Source organism: Acomys minous (assembly GCF_964271855.1).
Source record: "Acomys minous genome assembly, chromosome: 9".
Lineage (NCBI taxonomy): Eukaryota > Metazoa > Chordata > Mammalia > Rodentia > Muridae > Acomys > Acomys minous.
In genome coordinates this window covers 6684816-6707799 of record NC_140490.1, presented here as the reverse complement: position 1 = coordinate 6707799, position 22984 = coordinate 6684816, and the positions used below count along the sequence as shown (strand labels likewise).

General features: G+C 52.2%; 1 protein-coding gene across 18 annotated transcripts in view; it reads right to left on the bottom strand.

Annotated features, from left to right (window-relative positions):
- The window catches only part of CAMK2G (calcium/calmodulin dependent protein kinase II gamma), a 59579-nt gene extending 37065 nt beyond the window's left edge, over positions 1-22514 (bottom strand). For 6 of the 18 annotated variants that reach the window (XM_084794966.1, XM_084794968.1, XM_084794965.1 and 3 more), the window contains exons 1-3: positions 22298-22505; positions 20901-20995; positions 7598-7657 (exon numbers count right to left, since the gene is read on the bottom strand). In XM_084794966.1, the coding sequence (XP_084651092.1) occupies positions 7598-7657; positions 20901-20995; positions 22298-22362 (220 nt within the window). In that variant the 5' untranslated portion in view covers positions 22363-22505. Of the gene's footprint in view, positions 1-664; positions 812-7597; positions 7658-20900; positions 20996-22297 lie in introns of those variants that run through there. The other 12 variants (XM_084794969.1, XM_084794957.1, XM_084794971.1 and 9 more) reach the window with 5 other exon arrangements.
- Between the last annotated feature and the right edge of the window lie 470 nt (positions 22515-22984).

The window sequence follows — 22984 nt, the reverse complement described above, 5'->3', positions numbered from 1 at the left end:
TGGGGAAGCCCAGGAGCTCTGTCAGAGGAGCTAATGGGAGCAGGAGGATGAAGGCCTTAGGGAAAGGTAGAGCCCACCAGAGAGACATGTGGAGCAGGGCACACAGGGCACACACATGCTCAGGCAACCAACATGGTAACTGCTTTAAACCAGGGTCTATATCTATAACCTCAGACTTAATATGCAGCTGAGAACGACCTCTAACTCCTGATCTTGCGGCCTTTCCCTCGCAATGCTAGAGTTACAGATACACGCCACCACGTCTAGTGAGTGTAACGCCAGGCGGTCCGGGCCTTCATGCATGTAGGCAAACGTTCTATCTACTGAGCCACATTTTCTGTTCATCCACATACCTGCACCGCTTATTTCAGAGACAGTGTCCCACTCTGTAGGCCTGGGTGGCCTAGAGCTCGGGACGTAGATTACACTGGCCTCAAACTGAGATCTGCCTGCCTCTGCCTTCTCAGTTTTGGGATTAAAAGGGCGGTATACCACTATGCTTAGACCTTACTCATTTTCCAGATAGAGTATTGCTATGGAGCCCGCTTGGCCCGGAGCTTGTGGCAATTCCCCACCTTACTGTCTGGAATACTAGGACTACAGGCATGTACCAACACTCCCTGTCACAGTAACTGTTTATTCAATGTATACTCTGTGTGCCAACCTGGGGTAGACGTGTACACTACTGATTCTGCATGCATTATCTTGAGCAATATGGTGTACCAGGTCCTTGGCTAGGTGACAGCGTTTAGGAGGGACAGGGTGTTCAAGGAGTTTATTACGCCGCCCTGGGATGACCGCTACTTCCGTTCTACAAAAAAGAAACACAGAGGCTCAGGCTTCAGCCCCTTGGTAAAGGTTAAGTAGTTACTGACCAGTGGGTCTCAAACACCAAAAGCTGGTCCACTCAACTACAGCCTGTAAGAAATGTGGGGCAGCCCACATACTAGGCTAGCAAGCAACAGAGCCAAAGAGAGGGTGCTCACAAATGTACTCACAACAGTACCGCAGATGTGTACAAGAGGACAGGCTGCAGGTGAAGGCTGGCAAGCGCAGTGCCTCCTCAACGCATGCCTCAAAAGCTCTCGGGCAGAAGACCAACCCGGTGTCTTCTGAGGTCTCCTCTCCAGCTCCAACTAGAAAGCCACCCCGGGGTTAAACGCCAGCCCTGAGCACCACTCTCAGGACGTGCTCTGGCTGCCAGTGTGGCTGTCCTTGTCCCTCCCCTCATCCGACCTCCTCCTACAGGAGACCTTTGGTTTCAGACTACCTTCCTGTCTCTGAGATCTGCTCCATCTTCAGCAGTCACAGAGCACCTCAGTGATGGCCTGACACCAATGCAACTGGTGAGGTACTTGGGCAGAAAAAAATCATGGTGCCACTTCCTTGGCAGGCCCACACCGCTGCCCTTTCCAGTGCCAAGGCATCTCTAAAGGGTAATGCACTTCTGTGTCCCCTACAGCCGAGGAAGCCAGGAAGCTGCCACAAGGCACTGGGCATCACCACAGCTTCTCCTCTCCTCACTTCAGGAATGAGGGCAGATCCGGGGCTAACAACTGCACGGCCCATCTGTGGTCCTGCAACCTCACTTCTCTAGCCTGCGATCACAGGGGACAGCTTTTAGGATGGAAGGAAGGCTCCACAGTCAGATTCCTGATGCCCTCCGACCCACCTAACTCAGGCTCAGGTCAGGCTCCCCAAAGCCCTCCCTTACCCCGCTCATTTCACTTCTCTGCTTTCAGTCAGTGCCTCATCCTGAGTCCTGCTGCGGCTGCTCCCTTGCTTCCAAAAGGACTTTCCATTTAATTAAAATTTTGCTATTAAAAAGCATTAAAGTGTGTAATACAAATAATCCCCTGGAAATCAGCTGTCCCAGAAGCCGAAGACCAGCTTCATTAGGGAGCTGACTAACAGCATCAAGATGCTGAGCTGACAGGACAGCAGGTAGGAGGCTAACAACCACTCCCAAGGGGAACCCAAGTGCCCTGCCCCGCTGGGCTTGGCCTTGAGCCTTGGGGCGGGCCTCACCTGGACAACCTCCTCCCAATACTCCGCTCCTCAAGCCCCTAACACTGCAGGCCTAAGAACTGGGCCAGAGACACAGACACCCGGGCCTCTGCCCTTGTGAAGGAAGGCCACACACACGGGGTGCAGGTGGGCGGGGATTAGCAGAGGAGCAGCAAACTAATCCTTCCAGGCCACCCAGCCCCAAAGGCTCTGATGTAAGCCCGAAGCAAGACACGGGCATGCCAAGACAAGGGCTCCAAAGGAGGCTGCAGTCTTTTTCCTTTTCCTTTTTAATGTATAAAGAAAATTAACAGGAAACTAAGGACAAGGAAGGGAAAATTAACCGTGCCATGTCAAACACAGCTGATTCTTGATGATTAAAATCAAAATGATTAAAATTTAATTAAGCTGTTCCTATGTGCCAACCACTGTGTTACTTTTGTGTTACTTTTTTGAGACAGTGTCTCATGTAACCAAAGCAGGCCTTGAACTCACTATGTGGCTGAGGATAACCTTGAATTTCTGATCCTCCTGCCTCCTCCACCTGCTGAGTGCTGGGATTATAGGCATGCACCACCACACCTGGTTGATGCAGTGTTGGGAATTGAACCCAGAGTCCTGTACATGACTGGCAAGCACGGTACCAACTGAGCTATATTCCCAGCCCATGTGAAGCGTTTTATATGAATACTTTACTGAATATTCACTTTAACTCCATCAGACAACTACCCTGCCTGAAGGGGGAGGAAACAGGTGCCAAAAGAAAACAGTTCAAAGTCACACTACGTAGCACAACTTGAAGCAACTAACCCGGCAAATTAACATCAAGGTCCTTATCACCGAATGACAAAGAATCATTTTGTCCATCCTCTTAGGTAAAGATGTTCCACTCCTTCCTCGCCAGCTCTGGGCACACTAATTGGTTCAACATATTCATTAGGTGGCTACCCTGAAGCAGGCACTGTTGTATATACAAGGCTGTGAAGAAGAGAAGCCGGCCCTGCCACTACAGAGCTTACCCTGTAAAGAAGGCAGGCTTTAACTAGCAATTATACAAATGTGTAACTACGGACACACTAAATAATGTCACCTGACACCCAGCCCACTTCACAATAATTACAAGCCACGAAGGCCAAGAGGACCAAACCAAGCCTACAGACTGGAAGATCTGGTAGAAGCAGCCTAAATCATGACTGCACTTCAGCAATCAACCTAAATAAACAAGCCTCTAAAATCAGTGTGGGGGGGGGGGGAACCTAAATAAGCTATACTCAACATTTTATACTCTCATGGGCCAAAGAATCTACAACCTAATTTCTGTGAGTGGCTATTTTCTACTTCTTCAAAACCCACCAGCAACCTGATGCTTTTAGAAGTCTTTTTCAAAACAGCAACACTGAAAAAGTATCCCTGATCAAGATGTTTGTAACCGGGGCTAGAGAGATGGCTCAGCAGTCAAGAGTGCCTACCGCACTACAGGGGATCCAGGTTTGGTCCTCACACCCACACCGGGCGGCTCACAACTGCCTGTAACTCCATCTCCAGGGCATCCAATGCCTCAAGCCTCTGAGGACACCTGCATTCACATCTCTCTCTCTCTCTCTCTCTCTCTCTCTCTCTCTCTCTCTCTCTCTCTCTCTCTCTCACACACACACACACACACACACACACACACACACACACACACACACACACACTTAAAAGTAAAATAAGGTCTGCTTTTAAGATGCCCTTAATAATAAAACAACGGGCCGGGCGTGGTGGCGCAAGCCTTTAATCCCAGCACTAGGGAGGCAAGAGGCGGGCGGATTGCTGTGAGTTCGAGGCCAGCCTGGTCTACAAAGTGAGTCCAGGACAGCCAAGGCTACACAGAGAAACCCTGTCTTGAAAAAAAAAAATAATAATAATACAGTGAGAATGGAGCTGTTACAACAGGGATCTCAGACAGAACTAAGTCTGTCCCCCAAAGGCCAGCCCTCCCAACATAGGGGAAGGATTTAGGACAAGCTCAGTTACAACTCAATGCTTCTTCTTCTGCTTTTGCTACATTTACTATCAGCTGAATGGGTCCTGCAGTCAGGCTTGAATAATTTATCAGCTGAGCTGGGGCAGGGCGTGGGGGAGCTGGATTCAGAATCTCTGCTTTCATGTTTATGATATTTCCCAGTGTCTCACTTACGGAACCCTCGGCCAACTCCATGAAGGGACACATAGGAGAAAGTACGAAGGCATACACAGGTTAAACAACTTGCTGGGGTCACAGCTTCTAAACGGGAACTCAGAAACCCAAAACCCAGTGAACCTGACTGCAAGGTCACACACCTATGGACCACAGAGGGAAGCAGCATTAACACCACCTGGAGACCTTGAAGCTGAGGGCAAATCTCAGCTCCTCCCCCCAGACCTACTGAATCAGGATCTGAATTTTGACAGGATCCCTGGCTGATTCATAAGCACATAAAAGTTTGAGTAGCGCTGCTTTAAACCACAAGCGCTAGGCTGTGATGGAAACTCAGCACGAAAGAAGACAGAGTCTATTCATTAGAGGAATTCAGAGCAGAGAGCGAGCAGATCACAGGTAGCCCGCACTCCACTCTTCAGACTCGGCGCTCGCCAGCTCCTCTCTCTGCTCCACTCCCCACAGCCAGCCACTCTCCCGGTGCTCCGAGTTCAGCAGTGCACCTTACTTACCTCCAACAGCCATTATACTTGCTTGGTTTTAATTAACTGGTTTTTTGTTTTGTTTTTTGATAACAGTACTGGGTTCACAGCAACACTGAACAGAAGGTCCGTATGGCCCTGACCCCCCCACAGATTCTTCACTATGAACACCCCCCACACCAGGGTTGGCTATAGGCGACAGACCTACAGTGACACATCATACCCGAAGCCCACGATTTACGTTAGGGCTCTTAACTCAGCACAGAACACGAACTGGGGGAAAAACTGAGACTGCCTGGCTCCTCGTACCATGGACTCATGCATCTCAGCCCTACCAAGTCTGACAGCAGCCAGAGGCTGAAGATCTGATCTCTGCTCTCAGCCTTTTCAATTGTGCAAGGCGCAGTCTGCTTGTCTCCCTTTGGCATGAAGTTTAAAAGGCCAGAACCAAAAAGGCCATAGCTTAAAAGTACACATCAGAGGCGTGAGGAACAGTGAGTTAGGGGCACACTCGGTCTCCTAGCCACAAGCCAGGTTGGGATCCATGGCAACACCTGCATTCTGGACAGAGCTCCAGGATTCCTGGTTCCCACCAGAAGCCAGAGGAGTCCGGGCAGACATGCTCTCAGAACACAGTCCTGGCTTGCCCTTCTCTCTGCCTACTCTTAACCCTGGAACTGGTCCTCAGACCAACACATACCTCAGGACACATGAGCAGTCATAAAACGGAGGCACAGGTTTTGGCAGTCTGATACCCAAGTGACTGTACCATGCTTGCTTTCCCTGGGTTTTACAGCTTGCCCATAGTGTAGACACATGAAAAGTATGGCTCCTCCCTCGGCCTTTACTCTGAGCTAAGGGCAGAGGGGAAAGGATACCCAAACCACATAAAGCGAGAGGTCACAGACTAGGTATACTTATTTCTATGGATAATAAGAGGAAGGCTAAATTATTTTTAGTCCAGGACCCTGCTTCTTCCCTTCTGGTTGATTTCTCATGGTCACAGAAGAAACAGAGGCAGGCCAGCCTCCTCTCAGTGACTCCCGCCTCCCTGTTCTCCTCCACCCCACTGGTCGTTTCTATCTGAGCCGACCACAGGAAACACAAAGGGAAGTTATTGCCTAAGCTAGTAGGTAGCTCTATTTGCTTTTTGTTTCATTTTGTTTTGAGCCAGGTCTTATTATATAGCTGCAGGCCTGGAATGCACTACAATTTTTTTTTTTAAAGAGCAATAGATATATGCAACCCTGGCCTCGAATTCATGGAGATCTGCTTGCCTCTGCTTCCTAAGTACTGGGATTAAAGGTGTGTGCTACTTCTCCCAATGGTGGACAATAGGTAAATTTAGAGTCAGGCCTTTGGGTTCAAAATGCAAAGAAATAGAATTTTCTTTCCAAAATGTGAAATCTCGCTTTTAAATATTAGCAAATAATAAAAATACTTTGTTCTTGTTGTTTTTTGTTTGTTTGTTTTTCGAGACAGGGTTTCTCTGTGTAGCCTTGGCTGTTCTGGACTCGCTTTGTAGACCAGGCTGGCCTTGAACTCACAGTGATCCACCTGCCTCTGCCTCCTGAATGCTCGGATTAAAAGCGTGTGCCACCATTCCCGGCTAAAAATCCTCTTATATCACTGAACTAACCAAATTTTGCAACTGATCATGCCTCATTTTGTGACTGTTGTTTTAGGTGTTTCTCTTTGTCGCCTTCTTATATCCATAGCAACGCATTGGTCCTCACTGTATTTTTCAGGTGAAAGTCTAACCTCAGAGGACCCCAGGAACACCAGCAGCTCTAAGGCCAACAAGACTCCCAGGCTAAGGGACGCTGGTGGTGCGGAACACAGCTGCACTAGGCGAAGCAGAACACTGGCTACGCCAATCAGCTCCGGGTGTAATCCAAGTTCTGATTTTGATCTACAAAGCGCTGCATGGCTGGAGTTCTTGTTACCTCAGGCTGCTCCCCTCTCAGTGGGCTGGAGCTTGACCTCAGCTCCTCCACATAAGCGCTCACATTGAGCCCTGAGATCTGGAAAGACAGAGGCTGGGTAGCTCTCAGAGGCAGCATCACGCTTCTTCAGCCCTGGCCACCAAGAGCTAAGCAGGCAGCCTCCGGGGCACTGTGGGAGCCTCGATATTTAGGCCATGGCTGAGGGGAACGCGTGTTGTCTTTTGTGATGACTCAGGGATTTCGGGAAAACCTAGGAGATGCTCCCTGCCTCAAGACAACCCTGGGTTTCTGTGCAAACACTGCAGCCAGCCCAGATTCTGTCCCTTCTGTGAGGAGCAACGGATCAGGGCCAACACTTTTGGCAAAGACTGTTTCAGCTGAACAATGTTAGGCTGAGCCAGAGTAGGCTATGGCAGGCGAGCCTCCTCAGGCTTCAGAACAACCAACAATGTGCTCTTGTACCCCAGTCAGGGTGGGAGCCGGGAAAGATCCTCTCAAGTTCTTCTCCTCCCGCATCTAAGCAGCACTTGCCATTCCCTGCTCAGAGAAGCCAGGCAGACAGGCAGCTTGCTCCCCTGGGTCTTCGGAACACAAACAGGAGTGCCATGGAAACCCCCAGAGTGTGCAGGACACTGCGACAGGGACAAAACTCTTTTAGGTTCAGGAACAAAATCCTGAGCCTTTCGTGAAGGCTATGGATGGCCTCTGGCGTGGGACTCTGGCAGCCTGGTGGCCCGGAACCCCACACACTGAGGACGCTGGATTTCAGCCCAAAGACGGAAGGAGAAAGAGAGTCTGAGACACATTCAAAAGCCTCACACCTCAGCCCCGAGATGGCACCATGGCCTAGGAGACACTCAGCTGTCACCCGACTCAGGCAAGAAGACACCAGGTGCAGCTCTGAGGCCAGAGGGAACTGCTCCCAAAGCCAGCCGCTGTGCCCCTGCCCTCCGCACCACACCCAGGCTCTGCTGGGCACTCACCAATGTTTGGATGTTTCAGAAGGCGGCATATCCGGGCCTCTCGCTCTAGCTTCTGATGATCTAAACAGGGACGAAAGACAACAGAAGCCATTAGCCACCCGGTCACTTACATTCCTTTGATTCTTAGGCACCACCTAGGCGTTTTTGGCCATTTCTAAGTTAACACAGCAAGTCATGGCAAATCTGGAGACAGTAGTCACTGCCCTTTCCTAATGAAGAAATGAGGCTGGTTTAAACACCGTAAACCAGTGAGGGGCGCACTAGAATTCAAAATCTAGGTCTTTAGCTAAACCCTGGTCTCCTCCTTCTACAACAGGTATTTCACTGAGCTGGGGTGTTAAGAATTTGGGGGTGGGGGTGGTGGCGCACGCCTTAGATCTCAGCATCTGGGAGACAGAGGCAGGCAGATGTCTGAGTCTGAGGCAAATCTGGTTTACATAGTGAGTTCCTGTTAAAGTGACAACAGATCTCCCTCACCTGAGGGGAAACACTACACAAAAGCACTGAAAAGGCAGGTATGGTGGCCCTGTCGCTCCTGCGCTGAGGAAGCAGAGGCAGGAGGAGCACCAGTTCAAGGCCAGCCTAGGCTACATATTTTATTTTTAAAGATTTGTTTATTTTATATCTATGAGTACACTGTCTTTATGCATACCAGAAGAGGGCACTGTACTACAGATGATTGTGAGCCACCATGTGGCTGCTGGGAATTGAACTCAGGACCTTCAGAAGACCAGTCAGTGCTCTTAACCACTGAGCCATCTCTCCAGCCCCTAGGCTACATATTGAGACAGTGTCTCAAAATCCAAGGGCTGGGGGATACAGCTCATTGATACAGAACTTGTCCAAGCAAGTACAGGGTCCTGGTTTCAATCCTTAGTATTTTAAAAAATACACAAAACCCACAACTAAAAGAGGTGTTCGCGCACACCTGTAACCCCAGTTCTTCAGAGGTGGAGGCAGAAGAAGCAGTGCAAGAAATGGGGGGGGGAGGGGAGAGGACGGGGGGGGGGGCCGCGGCACATACACTGCGGCACTACAACTGCGGATCAATCTGATAACCAACCATGAAGGCCACTAAGTGACTAACGGGCAAGCAGCGTGTGCTGTGTGGATACGGGGATGAGTCACGTCCTGAGTGGGAAGCAGCAGGATGGCAAGGAGTCCTACCACGTCACTCAGACAACATGCAATTTAAAATTTATTAGTTGCTTATTTCTGGAATCTTGCAGGCCTTTGGATCACAGCTGATCACAGGCAACTGCAGAGAGGGAGAGCCGAACCACGGATACCAGAAGGCTAAGCGGCCGCGAATTGAGTCTTGACACGCGGCAGTCACCGCGCTAGTTCTGCATGGATGCTCTTATGTGGTCCTTGCAACAACTCTGCAACACGGTGATGCTGACAGTGACGGTGTGGGTGACCAAGGTAATGATGAAGTAAAATAATACCAACTGTAGAGTCAGGGAGACGGTGCAAAAGCTCTTGCCGCCGAGCCTGATGACCTGAGTTGGATCCCCCCTGGAACTCCCACGGTTAGTCTCTTATCCATAATCACACCCACATGTTATGGCATATGCACACATATGCACACACAAATAAACAAGTGCAATGAAAACATTTTAAGATCAATAGAACAATAGCAGTACTTGGTGAAATTGATTAAAGGTCTCTATACACACGAGAGATGCTTTCTTCCACCCTGCATAGGACAGCCATAGGAAATTGGTGTAACTACGATGCCCTCTTTATAGGACACACACCTGGCTCCTCTTTGGGATAGTCTTGGCTACCCACCACTTCGGGAATTGGCTTCTCCGCAGTCAGACCTAAGATTACTACTTCAAAGAAATATCCAGAACCTGATGGGTCCTCAGATCCTAGTGAGCTGACTCCTTCCAAAGGACGCAGAAAGTGATGCCCCCTGCAAGGAGGCTTCGGAACCTCTCCGTCCACTCAGCCTCCCATACTTCTACCTGCTGGAACATGGCCAAAGCCACGTCTTTCACAAAGCCTTCCCCATTCTTCTCAGCAGGGCATGCTTTCTCCTCTTACAGCCCTCTCCCCACTGCCACTGCATTCTGAGACTGCTCACACTGTACTCACCACCGCTGCCTTCTGTTTGTAAGCTGTTCAGTGGGGTCCAGGGCTCTACGCTGTACGTGCTAGCGGTCTCAGTAACACCCACCACTCACTGAATGCCAGGCAGCGTCAGGCACTCTCAATAGTTCGTCCTAACAGAAACTGTGGTGCAGGGATCTGTTTTGCTCTATTACATAAATAAGGGATTTAGGCGCCACCACGCCTTTAATGCCAGCACTCGGGAGACAGAGGCAGGTGGATCCATGTGAGTTTGAGGCCAGCCTGGTCTACAAAGCAAGTCCAGGACAGCCAAGGGTAACACAGAGAGACCTTGTCTTGAAAACCATAAAAGAAAAAGAGAGAAAGAGAGAGAGAGAGAGAAAATAACCTGCCCAAAGTAATACAGTCAGAAAGCTGATGAAGGTGACACAGCTTAGACCACCCATTCGCCACTGCTATGCCATGACAGAAGGAAGAAAAGTGACAACCAACTGAAGAATCCCAGGTGTTGGGGTATAGAATCCAGGTTAAGCAACTCCTCCCTCTGCCTCTGTTATTAAAGCAGAGCCTTGCATTGCCCAGGCTGGCCTCAAGCTCACTTATGTAGCTGAAGACGATGACCTTGAACTCCTCATCCTCACGCCTCTGCCTCTTGAGTGTGATTACAGCTGTAGACCACCATGCGTGGCGCATGCAGTGCCAGGGATCGAATTCACAGCCTCAGACATGGTAGAAGAACTCTACCCTCTGAGCTGCACTCACAGCCCCCTGCCTTCCTTGATAGGGCTTCTTCCCGGCTCACCTCTACTCTCCATGACAACGCATCTCTTTAAAGTGTCCTATAACCCCCTCCGAGTGGGGGGTATGATTAGTTGTCTGTCTGTTTGTTTCTTTGTTTCTTTTGTTTTTCAAGACAGAATCTCTCTGTGTAGCCTTGGTTGTCCTGAAACTGCAGAGCAGGCTGGCCTGCCCAGGCCTCCCAAGCGCTGGGATCGAAGGCGCACACCACCATGCACAGCTTGTTACTTCAATTTTGTAGATGGTAAAACTAAGGCCCAGAGAAGTTGAGTAACTTAAGGTCCATCAAGAGGAAAGGAATCAAATGCTGGCCTGACACTCTTGGGTTATACGAAGATGACAGTCAAGAAGGAATTCCCTTATGTTTTCCAAGCATCCTCAGCTTATCCCAAGCCTTCCCTCTAGCAAGAACTCAGCTTTGTGAAAAGAGGTGGGGCCAGGCAGAGCCTAGTCCCCACCACCAGCTAAGTCCACCCTAGCTGCCCAGGCCTTTCTTGTCACTTTCAAGTTCGGCGTGACCAACAACTAGGATTTAGCCAGGAGAATTCCCAGCATTCCATGGTATCCCTCGGTGCCAGGCAGAAAGACGTCCCTTGGTCTCAGGTAGAACAACATGGCTGAAGACTTCCACCAACTGAAACACTCAAGGGAGCAGCAATAAATTTGCTTGTTGAGTGGTGGGCCTGCTCCTCCCATATATCCGGCCCTATGACAAGACAAAGGCCCATCTTCTCCTCGCCCTGCCAGCTGCAGGTCCACCCGCCCTATCTCTGACCACTCTCACCTCACCGCCCCTTGACCTAGGGCTCTGGGGCAGGTGTGGGAGAAGAGCATCTTGTGCTGCGGAGGTGGCAGCTGAGGGGAGGCCCAGAAGATTAATGTTTATCTCCTCTCCTAAGTCTCTTAGTGCCCCGCAACAGTGGCAGTACTAAAAATAAGGACGGGCGCTCTGGCTTCACCAGTGACTCAGAGCAGAGAGAAGACAAGAGGCTCTCAGCTCCTCGAGGGGGCTTGCCTCAGGTCCAGAGAGCCCATCTTCCCACTTCGTTCAAGCCTAACTCCAAGGAGCCAAGCTTCGCTCTCTTGGCAAGGCTCGTGTGTCTGGAAACCCCAGAGCCGTGCTCTGGGCTTCGTTCTGACTCTAAGCCACAAGCCAGAGCAATTAACACATTGGTTTGGGAAGGGATGCTGCTCTACCAAATTATTAAATGCACCCGTGGCTCATTCAAGCCTTCAAAAAGTATGTATTGGGCCGGTCACTCTGAGAGGCACTGCTCCGAATGCTGGAAAACAATGGTGTCACTAAATGGGAGGGACGGAGACTCAAGAAACTCACTGATGCTCAAGTTCTCCACACGCAGACAAAGCAGGGAAGAAAGAAAGTGCTAAGTTTAAGTAAGGTGTGCAGGGGAAGCAAGGAGATGTGACATTTGACTATGACCCAAAGGAGGTAAACAAGCCAGTTTCATCCATCCATCCATGGTTCAGGCCGTCCTTGAACTCGTATGTAACAAAAAATGTCCTTGAACTTCCGATCCCCCTGTTCCTGCCTCTTAGGTCCTGGTATTAAAGGTCCCACCACACCTCACTGACGCGCCTGGGATCTAACCAGGGCCTAGTGCTTGCTCCACATGCACCCTGCCAACCGAGCCACAGCCCAGTCTCTAGCATCATACTTCCCAAGGATCTGGTGATAGAGAGGGAAAGGTCTCTTGCACTGGCTTGCGCCCACGGCTTTTCTTTCCTTTTTGTGCATTTTGCATGCATATGAAGAAAGCCTGAAGTGAGTGAGTGAGTGAGTGAGTCTGTCTGTCTGTCTGTCTCTCTCTGTCTGTCTGTCTCTCTCTCTCTCTCTCTCACACACACACACACACACACACACACACATAAACACACACACACACACACACACACAGATTCTCTACATAGCCTGGCTGTCCTGAAACTCACTTGAGCCTTGAACTCAGAACTCTGGGATTAACGGCGTGCGCCACCACTGCCCCGCAGGTTACTGTTTATCTACTAAGAAAGGATCTCTCAATCAAATCTTCCAAAGCTTGCAGGTTTGGCTAGTCTTTCGAGCTAGCCTGTTCTGGGGGAATTCCCTAGCTCTGTCGTCTGCAGAGGTTAGAATTACCGGTGGGCGGGTCAGCATTTCCATGAACGTGTTCCTGGAGCTCTGAACTCTCGTCCTCACACTTGCATGGCCGCCATTTAACTATGGAGCCATCATGCCCAGCTCTTGTGCTCGTACATACTGTCAGAGATGACACAAGAGCCAGACCTGCTCTCCCTCCACCTGGGCAGACCCTGAATCTGTATATCCCAGGCGAAGCCTCTGACTTGGCTTCAGGGTTCCGGTGAGATCCTCCAGTGGCACCCAGGGGTGCTTGAAGCCTGTGCCTGTCTACAGGCTGCAGAAGAAAGCAAGAGGGGCACGCAGAGAGAGCACCAGCCCAGGGAGTGCTTGACCACAAAACGCCTCCTCTTCCTCAGTCTTGCTGGCCATGGCATCCTGCCATCCCAAAGCTCTCTGTTTAGTGAGCCATGTGGTTTGTGCCTACCACACTCCCCTCCACCATGCACAGCCTGGCCTCCCCACTGGTTCTGCCCTCTCTCTTTCTCCCTATCCCTCCTGCTCTACAGTCTCCTCAGGACTGGTGAGAAAGAGTCTTCGACATAGCAGGACAGAGAGTGATTTGTAGAGTACCTTTCTTTCATGAACACAGCATCCTCAACACTAAAAGGGGTGAAGCCATCGAGCTCTTCTGGTCCATGGAGGTGGGACCAGGCCTAGGCTTGGCATCTCAAGGAAAGGACAAGCCAGCAGGTACTCTTGCCACAGAGCCAGCCTCCTTCCTTTTGTCAGTGACTACACGTCAGTCAGAGTAACTCGGACCTTCTCTAGCTGACCCTGCTCCCGCCCACCTTTCTGTAGGGCTCCTCCCACTCGACAGCCCAGCCCCCCCCTTCCTGTTTGACAACAGCCACTTCCCGCTTTGCACAGGGCCACTTCCTGCCCGCCTGTGTGCTACTGCCATTGAGACCCACCCTGCAGGCCTTCAGCCTAGCTGCAAAGTTTTCTCCCTCAATAGCAAGCAGTGGCATCAAGCTCAGAAAGCAGAAGCAGCCTTATTAGGAGCCTGTTGCAGCCCTCTGCTCCTGTCTGGGCTTTCCCCAGCAGTCTACTGAGCGCAGAGCCAGGCGCTGGGAAACAGGGCCAACTAGAAATGCAGCCTCTTCAACCTCCCGCCCAGGTGCTTCAGGTCTTGGTCTAGGACACCACAGTAGGGCAGCAAGGAGTGACCGGATATTGCAAGGGAAGGAGGAGCTGAGGTCTCAGATGGTGAGGTAAGTGCAACAGCAGACAGCAAGGGGCACACAGAACCCCACAACTGCCTCTTCCTTCCAGCCCAAGAGAGGCCTACTCCAAATTCATCTGTCTTCACTTTTCAAGAACTGGAAGACCAGGAGCACTGGCCACTGATTCTCCATGGCCCTGCCAAGGGCCTGCACACTGATTTAGCAACATTTATTTAGAACCACAAAAACCAGCATTAGCTTCAGATAAGAGTCCTGTTGTGGCCGGAGGGGTGGGGGGGCGCGGCGCACACCTTTAACCCCAGCACTCGGAGGCAGATGCAGGTGGATCTCTGTGAATTCGAGGCCAGCCTGGTCTACAAAGCAAGTGCAGGACAGACAGCCAAGGCTACATAGAGAAACCCTGTCTCGAAAAACTAGAGTAAAAAAAAGTTGTGTTGTCACATAAGCATACAACCTTCTGTGAGTAGGAATGGACACACGGTCATATTGTGGCTATAAAGACTTCCTGAGTTCTAATCTCAATGACATCTTTCCCTCTGCAAATCTGTGCCTGTGACCTCAGCATCAGCATCAGCTGTGAGACGCCCCCAGCGGCCCCACTGATTTCTGATGGAGAAATCATTGGCCTCCTGAGTGCTTCCAGAGTCCCTTCACAAACAGCTGACCCCCTGCAGAGTCCTCCGTGTCTGAGGAGCAGAAACATGGCAGCACAGGGATGTCATGTCATAACCCACCTTCCCTTCTTGTTTATACACAGCTTTAACTCTTGGGCACCAGTAAGTGAGACTCCCGCTGACGGCCCCCTGACACCACAATGCCATATCCCTTCCTCTTTGAAGGTGCAGAGAATGTCCAATTAAAGGCAAAGTCGGTCTAGCAAGTAAGCAGAGTCCTCTAATTCCTCCATAACCATATACCCGGGACTAGCTAATAGTTATCAATATGGGGGACCAGGACCTGAAATATGTCCATGTTACCCCTGACACAGCACACATACAAATACCCTGCCTTTTTACTTGAATGATTCCAATCAAACAACAGAAAGTCCTGAGCCTCACTGGGGCCTCTGGCTCTCAAGACAAGAAAAGGCTAACTAAGGAGGAACCGGCAAGAGGCGCCAAGACGCGCCCTAAGGTTCAAGCCCCAAGCCAGCTTTGACACAGAAAATCCCCATGGGGTCACTAGCAAGCCCCAAGAAGGCAAGGCTCTGCCTGTGGACGCTCTGGCTACTTGTAAGGGTCAAAATGGGGTCAGCCCCGTGCCCCTAGTGAGTGCCCCTCGCCTTTGCCCACTGTTTTGGTGACATTTCCTTCATGGTAACCAGCCCCAAGTAAAACATCCCAGGAAGCCGCCCCTAAAAATAGCTCCTCCCAGGGCAGCAGCAAGAGAGGGGGAGGGAGGGTAAAGAGAGGGAGGAGAGGAGTAGGGAGCAGATGGGAATCTGCTGTTGCTGATGGTGATCGGGCCCAGGAAGTAGAAATGATGTATGTGTGTGAGGAGTGGCCAGACACGCCCCGACCAGAGTGCAAAAAAACCAAAAATGTGGGTACAGAAGACTGAGGCAGTAAGGAGAGGTTTGTCCTGCTGGGCTTAAGAGTTATCTGTGGGGCTGGATGGAGAGCCGTGGGGTGACACCAACATTCATCACGGAACAGGGGACCAGAAGCTGCGTTTACAAGGACATAATCCTAGAACTAGGGAGGTGGAGGCAGGAAGATTAGGAGTTCAAGGTCATGCTTAGCATCATAGTGAGGCCGGGGCCAGCCTGGGCTACATGAGGCCTGTCTTGAAAGAAAGAAAAAGAGAAAGCACGAGAGGGGCGGGGGTGGGTAGCGAACACGCAGCAGGAGGAGAAAAAGCTCAAGGGGATTCACAGACCACTCTGTCTGAAGATGCTGGGGCCTAGACATCAGGAAAACTGGGTGTGTATCTAAAGCTCAAAACAAACTCAGAACAAATCTTTTATGCCTCAGTTTCCACGAGGGAACATCTGTCTGGCTGTGTGCAGGTGACAAGGGCCTCTCCAGAGACACTCAAGAAGCGCAAAGTACCTATCTCTTTCTGTCACCACCCTCTGGCACCCATGCGATCAGCTTCTGTCCGGCTGCCAAAGCTTTTCAGAAAGTAGCAAGTATGGAGATGGGGGGGGGGGGGGAAGAGCTGGTCACACCAAACCCTCCCCTTCCCTGCTCCAGCCACAGCAAAGAATGGGGCCAGCCGCTGCCCTCTAGGGTTTTCAGCACAGCTTCTGACAAGCATATGATGACAAACAGCAGGAAGAAAATCAGGGTCCTCTTTTACAGAATGGGACACATTTTAACCTCCCTCCCCACCCAATGCAGCACCCCAGTTCCTTGTGGGGAGGGGGGGGTTGGAGGACAAGGTGACAGGTCAGTGTTGTATCATTCACATCTCACCAGGACTGTATGATCAAAGCATCCAAGCAAAAGCCTTGGCAGCTCCACCTTACTCCCTCACACAGGGTGGGGAAGAGCACAGAGTTCAGTCACTTATGTCTAGGAAACTATTTCTTTGTGTCTAGAAATCCCAGCCTATTTTGACCTTAACTGAAAAAAGTTTGCTTCTACCCTGAACCTCCTAAGTCTCCCCTGAGTCCCAGAGGCCCAGGGCAGCAGAGGCCTTCAGACTGCTCTTTCCATTCCTACACCATCCTGTCTCCCCTTACTTCACACAGATCCTTAACAGGAGAGTCTTACTTGGAGATACCACAGGGGACACAAATGTCATGGGGGCTACTCAGGCCAACACCAAGGGGGTGGGGACTTTCAGCTGGCACCATTCAAGGGGATCCCATTTCATTCCCCAGGGCCAGCTGGACCCAGAAAGGGACAGCCTTTACCCTTCTGGTAGCCAACATGCCACAACATCGGCCGCTCAGCCTGCCACAGCCTCAGACACAAAGTGACATCCCCAACGGGGGACATAGAACGAGGCCCCTAGTCACAGATCAGCGCATGTACACAGATGGCCGTATGACAGCAGAGACACCACCTGCAGGAGGACGGGCAAAGGTATGCCTGGCGAATGACTGCAGCATAGCTCCTACGCTGGGGTTTTCTTTTTTTGTCTGCTTTGAAACAGGGTCATGGTATGTATCGTAGGCTGGCCTTGAACTTGTGGCAATCGTCCTGCCTCAGTCTCTAGAGTACTGGGAATAACGGCCTAGGCCACCACAAGCAGCATCTACCCATTTCTTAAAAAGTGGCTCACAGATTACCTGAAGCGTGCGTTAAAAATGCAGATTCCAAAAGCTGGGCGTGGTGGCGCACGCAGGCAAATCCATGCGAGTTCGAGGCCAGCCTGGCCTATAAAGCGACTCCAGGACAGCCAAGGCTAACACAGAGAGACCCTGTCTCGAAAAACAAGAAAGAAAGAAAGAAAGAAAGAAAGAAAGAAAGAAAGAAAGAAAGAAAGAAAGAAAGAAAGGAAGAAAGCGATTCCGGGTGATACCCCAGGCCTCACTCTTAAAGCAGCATTTCCATGGATAGAAGCCAGGAAGCTGCTGTTTTATCCAGTACTCAAAGTGAGCTTCAGTGGCACTGAAATTGAAAGTCACTACTTAGAGGAAGTCCCAGAAGTGGTCCTTCAAGGCCATTAATGACGAGAAAGGAGGAGTCATAAACTACACTGTTCTATGCCCCAAGCACAAATCTTTATCCTCATCCGTTCTCTCCAAAGCAGCCTGGCTCCCTGGATATAAATGGGGGAACCCAAGCCAGCACCAGGGTCCAAGGGCTCCAGCAACCTGACTCTTGAGTTCTCTGGTGGCCAAAACCAAAGTGCAACCTCGCTGGTTATCCAGCCCTCTGAATCCATTCATTTTAATGTATATGCTCAGTGTATGTCATGTACTTTGCTGGGGCCTGCCTACAGAAAAGCAAATAAAAAACAAGGTCTTTTCACCCACTTCTCAGGTCCGCATGAAGAGAAGGGCTTATTTCTTCACATGAGGCACACAGACAAACAAACAAACAAAGCAGATGCTGTAACAGATTTCATAACACTTTCTGGCCGCATCCCTCCTAAGGCCAAGGGCATTACTCCAGTATCAATTTCAGTCAAAGGATCTGGAATCCAGATAAATAATCCAAATACAGAGGTATCTTATGATGCTCCAACGATAAATCCTAAGATATGGAGAAACCAGAAAGGACCACTTGCTGCCCTTCAACTGTAGCACTATGGGGAAAAGGCTTTGGATATAAGCGAAGAAAGCAGGATATAAAATGTTACGCTCCATGAGGTGAAAATCTGTATGAATATGAATAAAGATAAGAAGGGAATATGAAGATTTAAAAATAAAAAAAAGACATAAGGGCTCAGGCTCTTTGGGGGGGGGGGTGCTCTTAAATCTTAAAATAGCGATTTATCATTGCCATCACCTGGCCCACTGGATTCTGCATCCAATCCTATTTTAAATGCCTCCTTCAGCCTCGTAGAGCTGAGCTTAGAACCATGGGCTCTCCTTTCAGAGTCCCAACTCCCTACCCATCATTTCACTGAAGCAGCAACAATGGTGCTGCCTGACTTCCAGCGCCTGTGTGGACAGGCCTGTGTGCAGATAAAAATCAAAACGCTCAGTGCACACATGGTAACTCAGCCACCAACGTCAGCTTCAGAGGCCACAATGACAAGAAAGCTTCCTATCCAGACGTGACACCCTGGAACACTAAGTTGCCTCTCTCTAGGGCCCCTTGGGCCACCTCATTATGGACAACAAGGAAATGCAGCTCTCTGCCCTCTCGGCTTATAGCAAAGAAAATCATCAAGGCTGCAAACCATCAAGGGACCCCAGCAAATGCAGCAAGCCTCTTCAGACCTTCACGTAAGTGACCCTAGTGGGGCAATGACATTCCCAAACACAGAAATCCAACACCTGCAGAGCCCTAGACAGACAGACAGCAGCAAGTGAAACCCAGCCCCAGCTACAGCACCTTTATAAAATATACAGCGTAAACTGAGAGGCTGCAAGGAAGCCATGGTTTTCACTCCTGAAGCCCATGGGTACCAGCCCAGTGTGGACCTTGACCCAAGCCCTGTGGGTCAGACCAGCATACCGTCGCTAACAGTACACTCTCCCTCCCACTCTCCCACCTCCAAATAGCAATGGTGCCTCTACATTCCTGACCCCTCTTTTTGGCGTCTGAGCACATCCACCAGCCGCCACGAGTCTCGGTCCCAAAGTTAACCTGGTACGTGAGCCAAAGCCTCAGTTTTGGCATAACCATCTCTCAAGTGGGGGAGCTGCTGCCTGATACACATGATCTTATCCAAGAATTCTCAAGTTGAAAAGAAAAGCAAAGAAATTAAATCTCATCCAGTTTAAGTAGGGAAAGGACAGGAAGACACAAGTTTGGAAAGACAGGATGAGAGGTAGAAAGGCTATGAGGAAGGGAAAGAAAGGGGCACTACGCCACAGCCTGGGAAATTCAGGTGGATATGGAAGCAGCAGAAACCAAGAGCCTACGGTTGGTACCTCTAGTCACCACACAGCTACCTTCGGGTCCTTAATTGTCAGCTCTCAGCTTCCTGTCCTTCTCTCACTCTTGGACCATAAGACATTGGTGATAAGCAAAGCGCTGCGCTGTGCCATCAATCGGAGACACCAGGGATCAGCCACACTTCTGACACACCAGGGCCAGGCTGTGTGGGCACAGGGAGAGACCCATCGTCATCTCGTTCCTGCCTGCACCTTCCATTCTTAGTCAGAGCATGCCTGCCAGAGAACCCAACTACCGTTGTCCCCCCCCCCCATCCCAGAGGAGGAGGGCATCTGACCACCCACATGTCTCTATGACAACCACTGCCTTGGACTCAAGGTACCCGATGGAAAGAAAATAAACGAATCAACTTTACAGCCAATGTACATGAACAGTACGAGACAGGAAATGGAGCCGGGTGGGAGACGACAAGACAAGCCTTGGTAATAGGACAGACACCCAGGCCAGGAGGCAGACACAGCCCCGTGGAACAGGTCCCAGAACAGCCACCAGCAGGCCAGAAGCCCACCGTCATCTCTCTGGAATTCTAGAGCTGCTGGGTGCTTGGGACATCTATCACCTTGACCTAGTAATGCCCCAAGACGGCATCTTCCCTAGGGCATCTGTCTTGGGCATCCTATTGCCCAGCCCTAAGTACTGTCCCTGAGTCGTATAACCTCTGTCACTATGCTGCCCCCTGAAGCTCTCCAGGATCTGACCTCTGTATTAACCAGACCGAGGCACCTCACACTTCACACACTGCTAGGCCTACACCTATCAGATGAGGTAAGCTTGGCGAGCACCCAACAACCAGCTTCAGAGATGTACAGCCCAAGTGTTAAAGACGGGCCCTGGCTCCCCAGTCTTAGGCACACAGCAGACTCTTCACCACCGTGAGGCTCTAGGACCCACGCCTTAGGCTCCTCACACACTCAGGCACTGCGGCTCCTGCTCAGGCCAGACCCCTGAGATTTCTAGACCATGAGGCATCATCTCCCTCTGCCCAGGACAGACTACATCTGCTACTTCTCCACCAACTTTGTAATTTGATCAAAAAAAAAAGCAATCAAGTTCATCTGGCAGGATTTGTTCCCCAGAAGCCCTCGCCAGTAGCAGCCTCCCCTGGTGTTTACAGCTCTCCTTCCCTTGGGAGTCTGTTCTGCCGCCTGGTGGGCAGGGGAGGGCAGATCCACCCCAACTGCTCATTTACTGCATTCCCCCCCCCCCCCAAGTCACCAGCAGGACTAGGGTTAGGACAAGTCTGCAATGGCCAGCAGCCCTAAAGAGAGAGGCTCCACGGACTCTAAATTAAGAGCTTTTCACTCCACACCACCCTGCCACCTCTAGGTTCTCCACTGAGAACTTGAGCTTCCTCCACATCTTCGGGGACCACGCTAGCTACCCATATCTCTTACTCTCCCTCCCCTGAGCACTTCCAATTCCCTCACACCTCCGTGTGTCTGGCTTCAAAGTCCACCCACCTTGAAATTCCAAGTCATCTCCTAGTGCTAAAACACACCCTCCCCCAGCTCCCAGGGTATCTGCAGAGGCCTGATCTCGGGACAGAGCCTCAAGGAGAGGCTCAGGCAGGGAACACTCACCCCGGGCTGACAACTTCTTGGTATTGATGATTTTTGCTGCATATTCCTGCGTAGACGTTTTCTTCACGCACCTTCGGACCACTGAGAAGGCACCCCTGGAAGGAGAAGGGGGAAAGAACTGGGACACGGAGCCAAGCCAAGTGACACAGACATACCTCAGATGAGGACAGCAATGCTCCCACCACCAGACTTGTAGTGACAGCCAACAGCTAACATAAGGAAGAACGATAAGACCACCCCATGGCACTGAACAGACGTGGGTGGAGTACCACCTGGCTCTCACCCCTGTCATTTCGTTCTTGGGCAAAGCAACAGCCTCAAGCGCAGACTGTCCACCAGGAGCTGGTGGGCGATGCTTCAAATACACACCTGCTGCATCTCACTGAGAGCCTTGAGGTCCCAGCAAAGGCAACCAGAGGGAAAGGGAGCAGGGAGACCTTATCCGTTCTCTCAGCAGAAATAATTTGGAGTAGGGGAAGGGGAGATTAAACGGAAGGTGTGATTTCCAGAGAAATTTTCCTTAAGCCTGGGAGAAAGTGAGGCTCAAGATCCGCTAAACTGGTTTAAACCCACAACATCCAGGCTCAACCGACATCAGGGAAGTAGAGGGGCAGCAGCAACTCCCCTTCCCCATGCTATTTTCCTCTACGTGACCCGCCGAATGGGCTGTGATCTCCGGGCTCTGGAAATATCTAGGGGGGCGGGCGGAGCGGGGGCTGCAGTGGCCAAGCTCCGCACCGCGGGTGGGGGTGGCGGGGACCCGGGCTGCGGCGGCCAGCTCAGTGCGGAGGGGAGGGGGATGCTGCGGCTGCGGCGCACGGCTCCCGGGACCACTGCAGGGATGGGGGGAGGGGCCGGGGGTGCCGCAGCACTGCCCAGCAGCGAGGCTGGGATCCTGGAAGCGGCACTAGCGGGGGGGCGGGGCCCGGCACTAAACATCTCCCCACACCCGGGCACCGCAGCGGGGCTGGAGCTGCAGAGCTCCGGAGGGTCCTGAGTGCCAGGCGCGTGGGAACTGGGCACCGGGTGCAGAGTGGGCACGGGAGCCGAGTGGGGAAGGGGTGGTGGGCAGGTGGGGTCGAAGGAGGGGAGCATCTGAAGGGTGCGGGAGGGGCGGGGCTGGAAGGCGCCCTGGAGCAGTCCCGGGGCTGCAGTTCCCGCGGCTGCGCCGGGTGCAGCAGCCCGGCAGCTGCTGCAGGGCGCGGAGGGGGCTGCGGGACCGGGAACCCAGGGCCAAGCGGCCCCGAGGCAGCACGCGGGAAAAGCTGGGGGTGGGGCGGGTCGAGGGGGCGCTGCAGCGGCCGGTGCAGGGCCGGGGGGGCGGGGCGAGAAGCCGCATAGCGCCTGGGCGCCTGGGCTAGGGTGGGGGGCCGCCGCGCGTGGCGGGTGGGCCGTACTTGCCGAGCTCCTCGAAAAGCTGGTAGTCGTCGGTGAAGCGGGTGCAGGTGGCGGTGGTGGCCATACTGGCGGGCGGGCGGGCGGACGCGGCGGTGCAGCCCGCGCCGACGTCGGTGCACAGTCACCGCCGCCCGGCCGAGGGAGCAAGAGGAGGAGACGGGGCTGAGCCCAGCAGCACCGCGAGACTTTACCGGAGAGAGCGAGGGAGGGGAGGGAGGGGAGGGAGGGACACCCACCCCCGCGCCCGCCCGCCGGCCCCGCCTGCTTGCCCCGCCCCCAGCCCCACTGGCCCCCGCCCCGCCCCCGGGGAGGGGCCTCCCGCCGTCGGCCCCGCCTCTCCCCGGGAGCCGCCCGAACCGGGCCCCCCGGTAGCAGGGGGCTGGGAACGCGGGGTCCCAACTCTCGGCCACCTACTCGGACTGTCCGAAATCTTTCAGTTCCCGACCGTGGGCTCCTCCCGAGCGGACCCTGAAAGAGCTCAGAAACGAGTGTGCGAAAGTGTCTTTTGAGTGGTGTAGGGTCTGGACCACCGAGGTCTGAGGCGAGGCCCCACACGTCGTGGGTCCCAACGCTGCAGCGCGAACCAAGCCGAGAAAATGCCAAGGTCAAAGAAGCTTGTGTGAGACTGTATACTCCGGAGGTGCTCCCAGCCTGTGCAGAGCCAGCTGCCAGCAGCCTTCCCTCAG